This window comes from Stegastes partitus, unplaced genomic scaffold (assembly GCF_000690725.1).
Source record: "Stegastes partitus isolate 25-593 unplaced genomic scaffold, Stegastes_partitus-1.0.2 Scaffold239, whole genome shotgun sequence".
In the NCBI taxonomy this organism is placed as follows: Eukaryota; Metazoa; Chordata; class Actinopteri; family Pomacentridae; genus Stegastes; species Stegastes partitus.
Window position 1 is genome coordinate 302669 of NW_007577970.1, and position 19427 is coordinate 322095.

The 19427-nt window shown below is 39.2% G+C and overlaps 1 protein-coding gene across 1 annotated transcript in view; it reads left to right on the top strand.

The window, feature by feature from the left end:
* The first annotated feature begins 4904 nt into the window (after positions 1–4904).
* The window catches only part of plg (plasminogen), a 16184-nt gene continuing 1661 nt past the window's right edge, over positions 4905–19427 (top strand). The window contains exons 1-18 of the mRNA XM_008281614.1: positions 4905–4988; positions 6976–7111; positions 7185–7291; positions 8030–8144; positions 8235–8374; positions 9008–9128; positions 9241–9359; positions 10406–10568; positions 10763–10887; positions 11524–11686; positions 13026–13195; positions 13274–13422; positions 13511–13604; positions 15097–15211; positions 15680–15754; positions 15846–15986; positions 16871–16977; positions 17231–17376. Coding sequence (XP_008279836.1) covers positions 4940–4988; positions 6976–7111; positions 7185–7291; positions 8030–8144; positions 8235–8374; positions 9008–9128; positions 9241–9359; positions 10406–10568; positions 10763–10887; positions 11524–11686; positions 13026–13195; positions 13274–13422; positions 13511–13604; positions 15097–15211; positions 15680–15754; positions 15846–15986; positions 16871–16977; positions 17231–17376 — 2235 coding nt within the window. The 5' untranslated portion in view covers positions 4905–4939. The remainder of the gene's footprint in view (positions 4989–6975; positions 7112–7184; positions 7292–8029; positions 8145–8234; positions 8375–9007; positions 9129–9240; positions 9360–10405; positions 10569–10762; positions 10888–11523; positions 11687–13025; positions 13196–13273; positions 13423–13510; positions 13605–15096; positions 15212–15679; positions 15755–15845; positions 15987–16870; positions 16978–17230; positions 17377–19427) is intronic.

Consider the following 19427-nt stretch of genomic DNA (forward strand, 5'->3'; position numbering starts at 1 on the left):
TGTAAACACATTAAAAAACATATGCAGCTGTGATACAGTGTGTACAACATAAATTAAATTTTTTTTTGTTAGGTCACGCAACCAAAAGTGAAATGAAACCCTGAGCGATGCAACTGTAGAAAGAAGCCATTCTTCCCTTTTTAAGGTGAGAGGGACATTTCTAAATTGAGCTTTGATAGTCTGATATTGATTGAGCAGCAAACCTTGGAGCCCACACCTCTTGCTCACCATCTCCTCCGTGAAGTATTGTTGCGGTCCCGCTCTATGGAGGAGACAGACCTTCAACTTGCATGAACATATAACAAAACCGATACGCTTAGTCTCTCAGCGAAACGATATGATGTGTTATTGCAGCTGAAAATAGTAGGAGCTTCCCAGAATAAGTGCTTTTTTACTTCTCAGAATGTCTCTCTGCTTTTGTTTAGAAAAAGGAAATGAGAGAGTCCATAAAAGTCCATTCAAAGGGTTTTACATTCGGTAACGTGGTCTAATGTGAGTTTAAAGGCCATTGTGAACTAATTTAACAGACCATCTTGGATACGGTGTCCAAGGTGAGGGCACAGATGGAGCACGTGGATTTACACACATACTGTAGATCTGAATTGAATAATTCTGTAGCATCAGCTTTGCTACGTAGTCATATCACTGTAATATGAACCACGTCATATGCAGTAGTCAGACATGTTGTGTTTCAGTGACTGAAGAATTCCTAGTCTGGTCTCCTCTTTATTTTTGTAACACTTGAACCATCTGCCTAATATTGCGTAGGTCCCCCTTGTGCTGACAAAACAGCTCTGACCTGTTGATGCTTGGCCTCTGGAGGTGTCCTGTGGGGCGTCCGTGTGTCAGGCTTGTTCCAGAGCATCACGTTAATGCTCGATTGGATTTGGATCCTGTGGACTTTTGAGACCAGCTCAATGCATTGGGTTCCTTGAAGTGTTCTTGAGCAGGTTTGGTGGCGTGGCGGGTCATGTTGTCCCTCTGGAGGAGGCCACTGGGTACAGCAAGGTGTGCTTGCTTTGTAGTAATGTTTAGGTGGGTGGTACATCAAGGTTCCCAGCAAAGCACTGCATTGTACTTCATGTGATTAATGTTATAAACCTTTTAGTAGTTATCATGTTGTGGCTGATTGTTGCATTTTTACAACCGCAGGTTTACTCTTCATACCTTGTTTAATGCTTTTTAACACTCAAAACCTGCAGAGATCCTGTGTAAAGATGCACAGAGATGAATTCATACCTTCCTCAAGTAAAGGTTTGAACAGACTATTTGATCATTTGAAAGATGAAGCTGACAATATGTGTCTTATGTTTAAATTTACAACTTATATAGCAGCTACAACGACTATCTATAATGACAAGAAGAAAAGCTCATTTTGCGGTTTACAGTTAAAGTATCTCAAAGTACCAGCTAGTGCCTTATAAATCCTAGGAGCTTTTGAGTGGGTTGTATCATTTTATTTCCCACCAAGGCCAACTATGTAAATCCTTTGAATATTTTAGGCCAATGTCAAGCTCTATCACATGTACAAAAACAGTTTTCTTTTTCTTTGTGCGCGTGTGTGTGTTTTAAATCAAATCATGATTTTCATTTTCAATAGATTGTTAGTACCTGACCTTTGAAGAAGGCAGAACAGATGTAAGTATAAAACGGGATTTTGCTTTCACAATGGTAACATTGATAATTGTAGAGGTACTCCTGAATCCCTTGAACCGTCTGCCTCATCGGAATCACTCAAATTGTATCATGTTGTATGATAGCCATTCATTACTATGGCCTACTGAAAATGAATGATCCATCAGCTCTGAACAGTTCATTATAATTGTGGATATCATCATCAATAGCCCTATTTTACTCCACATCCTTGATACTACCTTATCGACTTCAATAGTTCACCCATTTGTCCTCAGTTTCTTTTCACAAGCCGCAACAATGAGGTGTCTTTTGTCAGTATGATGCACCTCTTCCCCTTTCTTGGCTCAGGTGAAGTTGGAGAGGTGAGGGAATTTGTTTTAGGGGCAAAGCTCCTCAAGGTTGGTGATCAATAGCACCCTCTCCAGGCCATTGTCAAGCGTTACATGGACTCTTATCTGTTCAGAGTTAGGTCAAGGAACTCGTTTGTGTCATTTGATTATGGAAGCAAGAAAAAACGTTTAATCAAATCAAATCAAACCAAATCAGGTTTATTGTCATTTTGCTGTACATACACAGCAGTAAAGGCAAGATGAGAGAGTGTTTCTTCAGGATTATTCAACCAGCTAGTGTCTGGGATAAGACACTAAACGTTCGCTGTCGCTGCCTCCTGAAGGGGCCGCTGCGTCCATGTGCGCCGCCATTCAATTATTTAACAATTAATATTTAATTCTAAAAGACAGCATACATGCAGTGAAACAAACTCTAACAGAAAATATTCAGATCCTTTACATATATAACCAATAATAATCAAAAATACACCATTACAAGTAAATCCTGGATGAAAAAATACAACAAAATATATTAAAAGAATCTAAAGGAAAAGATGTGATTATACTCCTTTCAAAATGTTTTTAACAGCAACTAAAAAGTGATTGTTTGAATGCTGTAGTTTGTTAATTTAGAGACAATTTTAAACTGGATAGATCAATAAGTCTTATAGGATAGAGACATCACACAGTGATCAGTCCCATTAAAACCTCTGACAGGGGAAGTGAATAATACTGATTATATTGCTACAATGCAGTGTTCTGCTGGGAAACCTTGGGTTCTGGTATTTTTCAGGATGTTAATGTCCCACCCACCTGAAGATGGTTGCAGACCAAGCCCACCCACATGGCAGCGACAGCCCCTAACACCAGCAGCCTGCCCCAACAGGACAATACACCCGCCACACCCAAAAAACTGTCCAGGAACGCCTCGAGGAACACAACAAAGGAGTAAGGTGTGGGATGTGGCCTGATTGCACATCTGTGGGATGCAGTGGAACAAGTTTGATGCATTGAGTGTATTAAATCCGAACTATGAAATATAATGAAATGGAACTGTAGAGTAAATGTACTTCGTTACTTTCCACAGACAGAGAAGAATGTTTGAATGCAAGTTGGCAAGACAACAAAACATTTTAATTAGGCTTTTAAACCAAGCAGTTTCATTAACTAGCAAATTTAAGTATTCAAGTATTTAATCAGGATAGCATCTGGTGGTAGAACCATTGTTTTTACTTGATTGTCGTGTCACTCTTATTTTTTTAGTTATAGTTGTATTTTACAGTGTACGCATGTTATGAGCTGCTGCAGCGCTGGACAGTCCTGCTTGCACATGTGCAGAAGAGCACATTTTTGAAACACCCATTAATAATATTATATTGCTACAAACCATACAAGAAAGTAGAATATAGTCACTGTGTTTGCATAGCATATGTTTATGCACCTTAGACAAAATGTATAGAAGTAGCTCATTTTTTTACACTCACTTGAGGTGTTCTTAAACTCTTGAAAACAAGCATTAATGTGTTTAATGGAAGATGGAAACACTTTTTCTGAAAAAGTTATGACATGACTGATCAACTGTTTCCACCTCTTTTGTTGTTTTTGCCTCCATACAGCATAAAACTTGGCTAAAACCAGCTGACATGAAGGAATACCAACTTACCAACTACAAATGATTATCTCCGTTTTTCATTTGTAGATGGATGTTCCATTGGTTTTGTCTTCTTCGATGTTTTTAGCAGTTGGTAAACACTTGGTTTTGTTTGTTCTACCCACGTAGCCTGTGATGACACTTTCTGACAGCATGCGGCCTAGTTTATTCACTCCAAAGCAAATAATGGAAACAACCCTAATTCGCATTTTCATTTTTTCTTTTTTTTGCACCATTTCAAAAGTTCCCTTTCAACTCACTTTGCAGTATATATGGAAAGTAATAAATCGCTGGAGTGTGGATGCAGCCTGCCTGACTGACACTCTTTGATAGTACGTAAGAAAAAAATATGTGGGCTGTAATAACAAATGTTAACTGCTCTTACCTTTTTATTGTTCATTACACAGCAAGAGCAAGATTGTTTAATACTAAGCCGAAATCCTAATGATCTTCCCGGAAAACTGTCATCATAAACTTACTAGAAGATTTGACTGAAAAGGGCCTTTAAATGTAAGTGTTTTTGTAAAGGCAGTAGTACACTGAAAATAGAACACGAGTTACTTGTTCCTGGGATGCACTGAACAGTCTAAAGTAAGCTGTTTTGTAATCATATGTTTGCAGTGGAGGGCATTGATCCCTTCTAGCTGAAGATTAACTATAGATATTGATCTGGTTTTATCTAGATCGCATAGTATTCTGCAGCAGGATGAAAATCATGTATGCAACGTTGAACTGTTCACACATATACACGGGCATTATCATTGCATAATGCTAATTATAGCCTCTTATTATTTAACCCTTTAGCAACAAAATGTTTAACTCAACACAAGATGTAAACAGTGATCCAGAATTGACATATTGATAAAAAAAAAAATTTAATAAGAGAACAAAAAAGGTCATGAAACTCAGGGAGCGTCTCCATAATTCATAGTGGAAGGTGTAAAACAGCAGAAGGTTAACGGTCTCAAGAAACCAGTCGGTGCATCTCTGCACTCTCCCTGCTCTCCAAGCGATAATGGTTCATGATTATATGGTAATTATTAAATACCACACGGTCGAGTACGGGACCGCACCTGAAATAATGAATAATAATCAATGCATCATAGAAAAGGAAATGCTGTGCTGCTCTTTTGCTTGTTCCAAAATCTTCCCTAAACAAGGTTTTTGACCTGTTGCTCCTTTGCTGTCCTTGTTGGGCCAATGATTGACTAATAATTGAGCTGTCCTATTTGTCCTCCTGACGTGCTCAAAGGATCTCAGTAATTTACCAGGAGGATCCTCTGTAAGTTAGTCGACTATGAGCTGCTAGTGTCAGGGCCTTACCATGGACTTGTACAAAGCAGCGTTTCTCCTGGGAGCCTTGATCTGCACTGGTAAGATACAACATCAACAGGGAACATTAGAAACAGTTCTGTAATTATATAATTGCCACAAAATATGGAAAAATAAGAGACAGTGATTAGATTCATTGTGAGAGCACCTCCTCGAGACTAAAGTTCTTTTAATGTAATTTATGATACAGACAATCCAGGATGTTGAGAGACAATAATAACAACAACAACAATATCAAGAGACAAGTCTGAAAGCGTCGCAAACAGAATTTGTTCACTTTGCTATTAAGACATAGACTGAGCATAGCCAAGCTAAAGAAAGACAAAAGCAGATGATGAGATTCACATGATTGGTTGAGTGGCATCTTAAAAGTCACATTTCAGTCTCGTGTCAAAACAGGCAGTATATGTACAGCTGATCTTGTGGAGCAGGTATGGGTTGAAACAAGAAATTTGATCAATTCAGACTGAGATTAATGTAAGTTTGTGCAATGAATGTGTTTTTGTTTTAGATATGGTCTCTTAAATGTTTTGCAGAGACATTTCTTTATAGTAAATATTGACAAAGTTCTGAGGCTAAATTACAATGTATCTGGTAAACATTTGTCTTTGTCATTGTGATGACGTAAATCAGATAGTTTGTCGACACAAATTCCTGTAAACCGCCATCTTAGCCCTGCAGCCTTGACTGTTTGGACAAATTCCACTCACTGACTCAGAATATATGATCCTTTTAAAAACAATCCTCGGTCTCTCTGTCATATAAAAGCACCATCTGCAGACAGTTCCTCAGTCCTATTAACACCATCTTCTACTCTGTTTCATAGGACCTCCTCCTGTAGTTTAAGTCTGTCATCTGAAATTTAATGGCCTGGTCAAAATACAGTTGCTACATCATCCATGGTGTACTGCAGGGATCAGTCAGCTTTCTCAGCCCTATGATCCTGCTCTTTGTCTTTGTGCCTTCATTTTGTGCTACAGTAAGAAAATGCAATGTGTTAATAGCTGTTATGCGGATGATACACACTTTTACCTACCTACCTATGAAGCTGAATGTTGTGGCCTGACATGTGCCAGACTTCGTGGAGGTCCGCTGAAGACCCCTGCACATATTCATTCAGGCTTATGTGGCTTGATGTCACATCTTTAGTGTTTAGCTATGTTTGCAATGGAATGCTATGACGATATAGAGCTAGACGAGGAAACCGCTGTATTCTCAGCCACAGCAAGGAGGTGGTTAGCTCAACATAAAGACTTAAAACAGAAGAAACGGCTCTCCTGTTGCACTACAGGTTTTATTTGGATTAAACCAACAGAGCTGGTTATTCAGCTGTTGCCTAATGTTTGTAGTTGTTATGCTATCTCTAACTCTTGGCAAGCATATAACCCAATAACTGTTCTATAAGTACTTTGCGTGAATTCTCCTCTGAATTACCCTGGACAAAGATTTTGTTTTGTGTTCCACTCTGTCGTTTTATACTCAAATCAATCCAACAACACTTCCACAACTTCCCGTTTTATCTCTACATACATTTCAGGGCTTTAACAATAGTCAGTTATTAATTGGTTGGCTTTCAGCTTGTGGGAAAAGTCAGTGTCTTCTGATTCCAGCTTAAATTTGAATACTATCTGGTTTCAGTAAACTGAATATGTTTGGGTTGTGAACAAAACAACTTTGGGAAACACTGATCCCCATTTTTTCCTATCTTTGGATTTGTTATAGACAACAGCTATTCAGTTAATCAGCAGATTAATCAGCAGTGTGAATGATTGTTATTTGCACACCTAACTTACCTTTCATTATGTCTGTGCTGAATTATCACAGCACAATTCAAAGTCAACCACCCACAGACTGATGCACCTCAGATTATTGATTAGTATAGTGACACTGATCAAGCTGGACGTCGAAGTCACTTGATGTCTATGATTCACTTGTGAGTGGATGTTTAGGACATTCATTCATACATCAACTACAAATACTGTGTTGTATCTTTGACATTTAATTTGGGAATTTTTACTCTGATTCCAGTTAGTGGTAGCGAGGTGGACGGCTACTCCAAAACTGAAGGGGCATCGATCATTTCACTGCGTAAAAGACAGTATTCAGCTAACACTGTAGCTGACTGTGCCACCAAATGTAACTCTGAAACATCCTTCACATGCAAGTAAGTTCACACTTTACACTCCATCTCTTGCAATCAAAGGATGCAAAGTCTGACACCAGTCATATTTTCACAGGTCTTTCATATACATTGAAAAGGATCAAGATTGTTGGACAGCAGGAGCAAACTCTAAAACAGAGATCATTCTGCGTAGAACCAGCACAGCTTTATATGAAAAAAGTGGTAAGTCCTTTTTTCTTTACAGTAACAGAAGTTGATTGAATCTTCTTTTATTTTATTATGGTGCCCTCTCTTTGTCCCCAAAGACTACTATTACTACACACACTGGACTGCGATGCGCTTCATGCACCATGAACAGTCACAGATCTTTTGTTCGTACCTGGTATTGCATTGATACACTGCCGTCAAACCTCCGTATTTCTGTTAAACATGAATGCACTCAAAACATAGTCATAGGACGAACTTGACTCACCAGAAGAACTACTACTACTGCTAGTACTACTCCTCATAGCAATGTTTATTTAATAAATCAGGGGAAAGTGTGCAGAAGATAACTCACCTGTGGAGAAAAAACAGTCACTGAATATGGCGGCCAGCAGGGAAAACAAGTCAGAGGAATAAATATCTAAAGTGACACAGTATTTACATTGAATAATAATGATAATTGACACACACTTACACTAAAGAATGAATACATAATTCCTACATTTTGCCTCTTGAGGTGTATTTTTTCCCACTCAATTACACAGATATCATGATGTATCATAGATTGTCATTCAATGTATTAAATGTTGCTGTATTGCGGTACCATCATTATCATAGGCAACATATCATGACGGCAGCTACTCTGTGGTTCAAAACCCTGCTACACAATGAATGTGTCAACAGTTGTTCAACTCTAAAAAGCAGTCAGCTTTTACTGAATACACAAACATACGATGTTTGTTTTTTTTTGTCTAGAATATCTTCTGGAGTGTGTAAATGGAATAGGAACAGATTACAGAGGAACAAAGAGCAGAACAAAATCAGGAAAGGTGTGTCAGAGATGGGAAGCAAAATATCCACACAGGCCCAAGTATGTATGCACATGCTGTCATTTCATTTCGCACATCAGTTCATATCCTTTTAGACCTGTCTGTAAAATTTCTAAATGTGTCTATTGCAGCATCACACCACAGAGTCATCCCCAAGGAGACCTGGAGTCCAACTTCTGCAGGAACCCTGATGGGGACAGCGGGGGACCTTGGTGTTACACCACTGACTCCAACACCCGCTGGGAGCACTGCAATGTGGCCAGCTGCACTGGTATCACTGGTTTATGTGTGTGTGTGTGTGTGTTTGTGCTAATTCCAAGGCACATGTACAATGTGTGTTCCTGAAATGATTTTTCAGTTTAACTGCAATTTTATTTTCCACCAACTTATTTGAGTGTCCACATTATCTTAATTGTCAGAACTGGTAAATGTAAGCACAACAGTATCTCAGGCGTTTACACAATGTATGGAAAAACCTATCTCAGATTGATGAGGATGGATCTCTCCTTGAATGCCCTCCAGAGATTTCTTCAGGGTTTTTTTTTTGCTCGTGTTCTTGTTCTCTTTGTTTTGTGTTGAACATTTTTACTGTGGACCTTTAAATTGCAGTAAACAACTGAATAACACATTCAATAAAAAAGTAGACTATTTTCTATTATGTAAAAAAATGAAGTGAATGATTGATGCATAGGGAAATACATGTGTGGTCATAGGTCAGCAGTGTTGTGGTATAGTTTTTCAAGGTGCAGGAATGAGCACATTGTAGTCCTTCTCTCTATATATTATACAGCACACATACTGTATGTAAAACGTGTGCATCAGTAAACACTATAGAAACTGTAGGACACATTGACAATACAGCTCTGTATGGTAGTGTGATGTGTCTTTGCTTGTTCCTTTACAGAGGACTGTATGCACTGCAGCGGTGAGGACTACAGAGGAAAAATCTCCACCACTGAAAACGGCTTCACCTGCCAACGCTGGGACTCTCAGAAGCCTCACAACCACGGCTACAATCCCAGCGCGTAAGACCACATGAGCAATTAGGATTTTAGAAACCTATTCTGGAATTTAAACATGTTTTTTTTCCCTAGAAGCTTTAAATAGCTAAAATTATGCTAATTTTGTTCCCTACAGTCTTCCAGAGAAGTATCTTGAGCAGAACTACTGCAGAAACCCAGACGGAGATCCCCGCCCGTGGTGCTTCACCACCAGCCCGTCCAAACGGTGGGACTTCTGTACCATACCCCGCTGCAGTGAGTCCTTTTTTAATATGCTTCATTTTTTTTTTCTCTTTTTAACTGTAAATCTTTAAAGCTGCCCACTACTATTTTTTAATACATTTTCAGCTAGTTGCAGACTTTGAGAACTTCGCTGCTCAAACTCTCTTCTTTACAGGATAAATGAACTGGCAAGCTGACCCAGCATCACAACCTGTGACAAAAGACAATGTTTTTAAAATGCAAAAATGTATCACAAAGGTCCTTATTGGATGAATCTATCTGCAGCCTGCTGAAACACAACACACACCCTCAGACATCCTTATTAAATAAAGAAATTCTAAAATGTTGGACAAGCATTTCAACACAAGCCATCATCACCCACATTAAGCATCCCCCCCCTTAAAAGTATATGTAGACAGGAAAATAACAGAAAAAGAAGAATTTCTGTATGCAAAAGCATTTAATGTACCTTACATCCAGTCGTCCTCAAATGCATTCATACCCGTCCATTAAAGAAAAAGCAAAATTCACAATAGTCACTCAAATAACTAGAAACTGAAAAAAGTAATAATAAATAAAAATTTGCTAAATTATAATTTAATGAAATAAGACATTGCTTTTGAATTGTGGTTGAAAAGAATAATAAAAAAACAAACAAACAAAACTGTCTCGGACAAATTAGAGCACTTTGCTGATGAGCAGTGGGCCAACATCAAAATATCTGTCAGCAGGTGCAGAAGTCTGATTGAGAGTTACAGAAAACACTTGATTACAGTGATTGGCTCAAAGGGTTGTTCAACTAAATATTAGTTTATGGGTCACATCATGTTTGTTTGCTTGTTTTTTTTGTTTGTTTGTTTTTAATGTTTCTGTTGAACCACAATTCAAAAGCAATGTCATGATTTTCATAATTTTTTTAATTTATTATTACTTCTGTCAATGTTAGCTTATTTCAGTAACAGCTGTTTTTTTCCTTCTTTAATGGGAGGGTATGAATAAATTTGAGGGCGACTCTATAGAGTGTATGCTTGTCCTCGTTGTGAGCTCTGTGACAAATTGTTCTCATCTTCTGCCCTCAGCATCAGAGCCACCCACTATCACCCCAGAGCTGACTTGTGCCTCCGGTGAAGGTGCAGCGTATCGAGGCACCGTTGCTGTAACTGAAAGTGGAAAAACATGCCAGAGCTGGTCGGCTCAGACGCCGCAGAAACACAACCGTACCCCAGACAACTATCCCTGCAAGTAAGAGCTTCACCCATGAAAAATGTCTTCCCTCAATGATTCAAATGGGTCAAGAAAATATTATTATGACTTCTCAACAGCAAACAAAGAGGTGTAAATGGAAAAAAATAACTTAGAGGGAACCCAGAAACATAAATAAATACAGTAAGTTTTCATGGCTTTATATTTGGTTTGTCTGTGTCCTTCTTCGCCAGGGGCCTGGACAATAACTACTGCCGTAACCCTGACAACGAGAGGATGCCCTGGTGCTACACCACTGACCCAGACACTCGCTGGGAGTACTGCAATGTTTCAAAATGTGGAGATGCACCAGGACCAGGTATAGCAATGATGCTGATGTTTGTTTCAAAAACAGCAAAAAAAAAAATTGGGAAAAAGTGAGCAAGACACATGGCAATTATTGTGTAACTTGCTCAGCAGTGATTTGATGGAAGTTTGCAAAGGAAAGTTAAACAATAATTAGTGTAATAAGCAAATTTTAAAAAGCAGATTTTAGTCCTCAAAGGGGACATTTTTTTTAAATGTATTTATTTGAATTGTTCATTTTATTCTTTTTTTTTTTATCATGATTATTATTTATTTACTATTACTATTATTATTATTATTATTACTTCCAGCTCTGTCTTTATGGTTTGACCTTCGATTGTCTTTTATTTCACTTGTCCTTTTTCCTTCCTTGCATATGGCATTTTTGGTTCTCTTATTATTTTATCTGGCGTTGTTGTATTGACTCATTTTGAAAATCTTTTACCATGTTGAACTTTATTCGTCCACTTTTGCTTCTCTGGTCTTTTTCTTTCCATTTTGGACTGACTGTCCTTCTGTTGTTCAACGGTCTTCCTAAATATCCTTCTTTTCTTTTTTGGGTCTGTCTGCAAAACACTTTGTAACCTATTTTTAAAAGGTGCTATGTACAAAAAGTTATCATGATTATATGTCTTGTCTCTTGCTGCAGACGAGCCAGTGATCCCCCCAGATGATGATGATGACTGTTATGAGGGAAATGGGTCTAGTTATCGGGGCATTACTTCAGAGACCATCAGTGGGAAAAAATGTCAAGGCTGGAGCTCCATGACTCCTCACAACCACAACAAAACTCCCAGGAACTTCCCCTCAGCGTGAGCATCATATACACTAAATAATACATTTTAGATAGAGCACATTTTTAAGTTTGTAAAACAGTTAATTAGATTTTTCCTCAAAGTAAATACCAATCAGACTCTACCCACTAGATGCCAAACACTTCTTACTTTCAGGGCGCAGGCAACTAAAAGCTTTCTATGGGTTTTATCATTAATATTTTCACTACATTTGAAACACTGTCTTGTATAAAGGAGGGCAAGCCTTTAAAATGTGAATTAGGGCTCCACCAAATGGCTGTTTTTGTATATATTAATCTATTTGGTGCTACACTGATGAATCGGTGAATGTAAGTAAAGGTAAAGTTTTACACATTAAAATGCAAAACTGTAGGATTAAGCTGGAAACTCCAACATGATTAAAAAGAAGAAAAGGTTTTCATATTTTACTTTAGCAGTGTGAGTGCAGAAGTAAGTTTCTATGACACCTCTGAACAAAGTGAGTAAGTTCGGTTTGTATATTAAAGAAACTACAACATGCACATGGTGGATGTTTAACAAGCACAATTTGTTTTCCTGATTGTAGAATTGTTCTTTGACTTTGGGAGTTTTTTCAAATCTTGAATCTATGAAAATAGCTGAATTCACAGCACAGCTTTTGTCTTTAACTCGTGTGGATGGTGAGTTTGTCAAACGATGTTGCGGTGATTCAATCAGGATTTTAGAGGTGCTGAGCAACACTCTGGTTAACATGTCGTCTCAATGTGACACATATCAGTCAACATTTCACACTCGTAGTGATGTGAAAAACAACATTTGTTACACTGAACATTTTTAAAACCATGTATCAGTTTTAAATTTTGATGCTGATGTACTGTCAGTGTCAAAGTCATTGATTATCTCGACTTATTGTGGCAAACCCTAATGTGAACCATCACTACACACATCAGGTCTGTGAGGTGGACTTACCATATCGTTACCACCTTTCTTTGCTTTATTTCTTTTGCATCTTTATCCTACATATCCAATTTTTCTCCTGAAACAAAATGAAAATCTTTCTCAAAACTCGTTGAGTATTTTAGTTTATGTGACAGTAAGTCCAGATTAGTTTCGATGTTGAGCAACATAAGGTTTATCTTCCTGCTATCAGCAAAACTGATCGCTGTCTCTCCCAATGCTGAGTTTTTCTTTAAGCCTTTATGTTTGGCTTTTCAGCACTCTGACCATGTTTAACCATGCAAAGATCAAGAGTGCCAATGAGGTGTTTTCTTACTTGATGTAACAGAAACAAGTCAACATAGATCAGTAGTTGCTCTCTTGATTTGATCCCAGGAGTAAACGTGTACCCGCTGTCATAAAAAATCTTCTTTTTCAACAGCGACCTCAGGAGGAATCTGTGCAGGAACCCCGACGGAGATCGAGCTCCCTGGTGTTACACTACAGACCCCAGAGTCCGCTGGGAGTACTGCAACTTGGAGAAATGCACTTCAGGAGCACCACGCACCACTCCTAGACCAGCCAGACCCACCCAGACACCAGCAGAGAGAGGTAGAGCAACTTTTTAAACGTGCGTTTGTCATATTGTGTGATTTATCCCTCATTCTCCTCCTTCTTCCGCTGCTTCAGACTGTAAAATTGGAAACGGAGACACATACCGCGGTCCAACTTCTATCACAATACTGGGAGTGACTTGCCAGGCGTGGAGTGCTCAGAGCCCTCACCAACACAACAGCTTCACCCCACAGACTCACCCCACCAAGGGTCTGGAGGGCAATGTGAGTGTTTGTCTTCCTACATGAGCCATTTTTGGTAAGAGTTTTCCTCTTCTAGTTGAGTGATTCTGTCTTTGTCTGTAACTGTTAGAGCTGCAGAAACCCAGACAGCGATGTGAATGGACCGTGGTGCTACACTACGGACAGGAACAAGAAATGGGACTACTGCCAGATCCCTGACTGTGGTGTGTGAGCGTGTTGGGAGGACATTACAGTTAATTATGATGCTTAATAATCAACCTACCCACATAAGCCAGCCAGTCTGCAAGATCAGATGTTGCAGTTGTCATTGAACGTTTTTGCAACTTACAAAATATATTAAGATTTTCAATCATGTCTTTCAATACACATGCTATTGAAATGTGCAATATCTTCTATATGAAGGTAATTTATAGTGAATTAAAAGATGCAGTTGAATGTATCTCCAGCTATCTTGATAATTTTGACACAAAGTGAAAAAACGTACATTTTTAAAAGCAAACTTTTTATATAAAAATAATCTTTACTAACTTTGAGCATTTGATCATTTAATTGTTGTGCAGTTCAAACTTCATAATGGATCATATTTCTGATGATAGCACTGAAACAGTTTGGCGTATAATTGGTTAGCTTAGCAACCAAAACTTAGTCACTATTTTTATAGCGTTTTGACCATTGTAGTAGAAAAAAATGCCATAAAAAATGCCACCTAATGTGTTCTCAAATGTGGCTGTTTGCTGTTTTTCTGAGCTGTTGGCTCTACCTTTCACATCATCTCTTGTTTGGTTGAAGGGATTTCAGGTCATCACATGTGTTAAATGTCTTGGTCGCCAATCAGGAACAAAAAAAAAAAGGATGCACATCTTATTGAGCCCTTACTTTGCACTGTAACGCCACTCCTTCACTCGGCTGCGTGGTGGGTTTCACTTTATTTAGATTAACTAGACGCAGAAAAAAAGCTAATCCAAACTACTGTAGGGATTGAGGGTTATCACACACCAGTCTCAACAAAAGGTTGGTCTTTGCATTCATCTGCAGCACTCTGCTCTGAAATGGAAATTCAAATCAAAGACAGCACCCGCTTGAATAAGTATTGCTCACCTGGCACACAAGTCAAAACACTTTTCTAGTGCTTCAGTGTTTCCCCTGTTGGCCACACCGCTCTGTTCCAGTCTGTACACTGGGATGACGTCACAGCTCTGGAAAAGTTTAACAATCATAAAACTTTGACGGATTAATATTTAGCATAATACAATGAATAAAGCCCGGCCTTAATTGCTGTTAGACATCCTGTCCTCATTTCTGCAGATGTCTTTTATAATGGTGGTCTTTTGGGCCTGAGTGGTAAATGTATTCCATTTTTTTCTGTCCCTTAACACTTTATAGACTGAATGACTGATCAAATAATTGAAAGAGAAAAAAATGGGACCAAGAGAGAGTAGATGATGGATAAATGAGATGTATGCTAAACTGTTTTCATTTAACATGGCCTCTCTGGTGTCATTGGGACTTTATAATTTCTTCCTCACTAATAAGAAGACAACAAAACAGTCTAATGACAGAATTTACTTTTTGAACAGCCAACAGTTCAGCTTTTTTAATGAGACTGCTTTCAAAGGCTGTAAACTGTTTTTGTCAACTGATACCAAAGTTGTGTTTTTTTTTCCTTCTCTTCCGAACTGTGAACTTTCTCTGTAGCTGGACTGAACTGTGGGAGTCCAGTTACTAAACCGAAGCGATGTTTTGGTCGTATTGTTGGTGGCTGTGTGTCTAAGCCTCACTCATGGCCTTGGCAGATCAGCCTTCGGACCAAGTGAGTGAATGATAAAGGAGACTTACGCCTTTGTAAAATACCATGCAAAGCTTTACATGATATTCTCTTGAGGGTTGTGATTTTCCTGAAGCAAACAATAGCCAGTATCTTCACAGTGATAATGAAACTGTGCTATTAAGACACTGAAGAAATGAAAATAAAGTGATTGTTATTATCATTATCAACATGAAGACTAAATAAGGTTGAGCTAGTGTGCTAAATATACCATGTTATAACTGTAGTTGTGTAAATAGAGTAGCAGTGGCTGATGTGCAATAGTATGTTTATATATTTTTATCATTTGTTCATTTCCCTTTTTGCCTTTGTTGTCTTTGATATCAGCGCTTTGCATCCTTCTTGAAAACAAGATGCTGCATCTCAATGAAACAAATGTCTGACACTCAAACCTTCAACTCGAGGGTTTGTTTATTCATCTTAAAAACACTTTGTCGTCTCTCTGCGTACCAGTACAGGAGTCCATTTCTGTGGAGGAACTCTGATTCACCCTCAGTGGGTCGTTACTGCTGCACACTGCCTGGAGAGGTCAGCGCACAGCGACCATTAACAGCATCTAAAGACCAAATCCTGAATAACACAAACCCTGGATAACTGGTGTGCATGTTGTGTGATGTAGGTCCAAGCGGCCTGCAGCCTATAAGGTGCTCCTGGGTGTCCACACAGAGAGAGCCAGTGAGCCGTCAAAACAAGAGAGGAACCTGGAGAAGCTGGTGCTGGGACCCAACGGAGCTGACATCGCTTTGCTCAAACTAGAAAGGTCAGTGCAGGTGTAATTATCCTCCAACCTCGACCAAAGACATCAGAAATTGGCAGCTCTGTGCAGATATCCACGATGCGGTGAAAAATTTAAGAATCTGCAACGAGAACACTGAGTCTCTGAAACTTAAAGATCTACTGGCAGCAACTTTAGTGCTGTAGCTAATGTATTGTCATTGATGTGTATTCAAAATGACAAGTACTGCAACCTGGAACATGCAGCAACAGACCCTTGTCTTTCCAAAGGGTATGGCCACACTAATACAGCTTCATGATACAACAGTGTTTAAAAACAAAAGAAGAACTCAATCTAGTTGAGTGTCCTAGGACCATTTCATAAATAATCTCATCCATCCATCCATTATCTATACACCGCTTAGTCCTCACTAGGGTCACGGGGGGCTGGAGTCTATCCCAGCTGACTCAGGGGACACCCTGGACAGGTCACCAGTCTATCACAGGGCTACACTTAGAGACAGACAACCAAGCACACTCACATTCACACCTACAGACAATTTAGAATCACCAATTAACCTCAACATGTTTTTGGACTGTGTGGGAGGAAGTCAGAGAACCCAGAGAGAACCCACACTGCACGGGGAGAACATGCAAACTCAACACAGAAAGATCCCGGGTGTCCTCACTGGGACGCGAACCTTCTAGCTGCGAGGCAATGGTGCGAACCACCGAGTCACCTTGCAGCCCCTAAATAATCTCAGTCTTCCTGAAAATACTTCAAGTATTTTTGTTGGTTTATATAAAATAATGTAATGGTCATTAGACTAAATTATTAGTCAGTATTAGTGAGATCATCTTTAGTTGGATCCCCTCTAATATTCCCGACACTGATGTTTGTATGTGTGTTTGCTTCATGTGTGTTTTTAGACCTGCGCTCATAAACGACAAAGTGCTGCCAGCTTGTCTGCCAGATAAGGACTTTATTGTTCCCAGTGGGACTGAGTGCTACGTTACTGGATGGGGCGAGACTCAAGGTAGGTCACCTGTACATGTGGGCTCCTGTCCATTTGTGGGGACCAGTTTGAGAGCGGGGAAACAGCTATTAATTAAGCTAAATATCAGAAATGTTTTCATCTTTTTCAGCCAGCACACTAAATCCAATATACTGAGTGTTAATTTAAAAAAATCTGGTAATACATCTGTCCTCCAAAGAAACCCCAAACTTTACTACAACTCACATCAAAGTCCTGCGAGGACGAGGAGAATAACTGCAGGTATCTGTTGCAGGAACGGGAGGTGAAGGCATCCTGAAGGAAACTGGTTTCCCTGTGATCGAGAACAAGATCTGTAACCGTCCCTCCTACCTGAACGGCAGAGTCAAAGACCACGAGATGTGTGCTGGAAACATCGAGGGAGGAACAGACAGTTGCCAGGTACGGAAAACTCAACAAGCTGTAGTGTTAGTGCCTTGCTGTCTGCCTCAGTGTGTTTATTGTAGTGATCTGTAATGTTTGAATCATTTTCTAAAAACTTTGCAAGAAATAAATCTGTAATTTGATGCTAATTATAGCAAATGGTGGCAGTAATTTTAAAGTCAATGGGCAGCTGAGATGGAAAAAAACCTTCAAACTTTCTTCCTATTAAAAAATGACAGACTGATGAAATAAACTTACCAAATTATCAAAAGAATTCAGTTGTAAAAAACAAGATGAACCAGGAAAAAGCTCTGCCAAATGTTTTTTTAAAAGTAGCTTGGATGCTTTTCAAGATTCTCAGTCATAGAGGTCGTATGTCTAAGTGCTTAAACAAGACGATGGCTTCTTTTAGGTGTCTCATCCATTTAGCCTCCTGGTTTCTAACGGCCTGGCGGGGAGTCCCGGGTATTTAGGCTGTTGTGGGGGTTTTTAGCAGCTTGGCTCCTTGGACTCTCTTTGTGACTCACTGACTCCCCCAGCCATCCCGTCTGCTCGTGCTTCAGTGGGTGGTGAGAATCAAATAGTAAATATTGATTTTTGTGTGGGTTTTCTGTATACTTCGATGACGAGGCTTCTGTTATCTTCAGTGTGCTCAGCAGTGTTGTAGGTGACCAAGCTGATGCTTTGGATGATTGGTCTGAGTGGCGAGTGGTGTATTTTAACGAGTCCACAAATGTAAGAGGTGGGCTACAAACTGGAACATAGTGGTCGGTCATTGGTTTTGTCTTCTTTCAGTTGTTGCAGGAAGTTTATTGTCTCCTTTGTGTGTCTGCTGGTAGGATCTTGCCTCATTGTCACATAGTTTTTGCTAAGAAGACTGTTCTCCTTGGCCTTTTTAATTCTCTTGCCTTAGTGTGCATCTTTCTTTATCAGCTGTTAAGATGGTGACGAGCCGGTCTCTTTTTGGCCATGCCAGTGTCTACCTACTTGGATGGTCATGTTAGACGGTAGTGCTTTTGATACTGATAACTGATACCTTCAGCCTGAGTTGTTCCACCTCTGTATCTATGAATGTGTTGTTTCTGATGAGCCGGTGTCATTGCTAAAACATCCTTTTCTAGTTGGGTGACCTCGCTGTCGCAGAAGTTGTTCCGAATCAGAGACTTCCATGACTGCGCTGGGCAGATGTGATGCCAGCACCGCAAACATCTGGTCTGTCGATACCTTTAGTACATCGATGGTGAATTGAACCCATCACACTCTCACTGAGCCACTTGTTCTGAGCCTTCTGAAGAATTGTTTCAGCTCTTTAGCCCTTCACAGTGGAAGCTGTTGTTTTGTTCGACACGTCACACAGTACTATGGAAGGCCAAGTTTTGTTTGTTTTCAGTGTTTTTCCAATCAATGTTGTATACAACGTGTGCAGTACAGTCAGGACTCAATAATCCGACCCTTAACAATCTGAAAACCTTGCTATCCGACAGGTTTTTAGCAAAAATGAACGGAACCTATTAAAAATAGCATTAACACACCGACAGCCTTGGATTCAGACTCCGACAAGACATTTTATGTCACAAATAAGGATAACGGCGTACTAATCACTGTATTAACAATCTGACAGATTGGCTACGTTCAGACTGCAGGACTTAATGCTCAATTCGTTTTTTATGTGAAATCAGATTTTTTTGCAAATTCGTTCACATTTCCAATTAAATTTGATTTGTATGTGATCTGCTGTGTGAACTTCATACGATGCAGAAGTGTCCTGCATGCGCAGAAGAGGACACAACGACGTCACATACAGCAAGCGTGCTCAGTGTTTACGGAAGTAAACGGAAGTAATTACTTGTTCATTTAGATATATATATATATTTATTTTTAATTACTCTTTTACAGTTTTTATAGTCTTTGTTTTATTTTGACATGAATGTTGCACTGTTGGTTTGGCACTTTTTAATTTCGTTGTACAATGACAATCAAGATTCTGTTCTTTATACTATTCTGAAAAATGTCACATTTTAAAAATTTAAAAAATAATAATATAGTGCATCTTTAAAAATGGGCTGCAA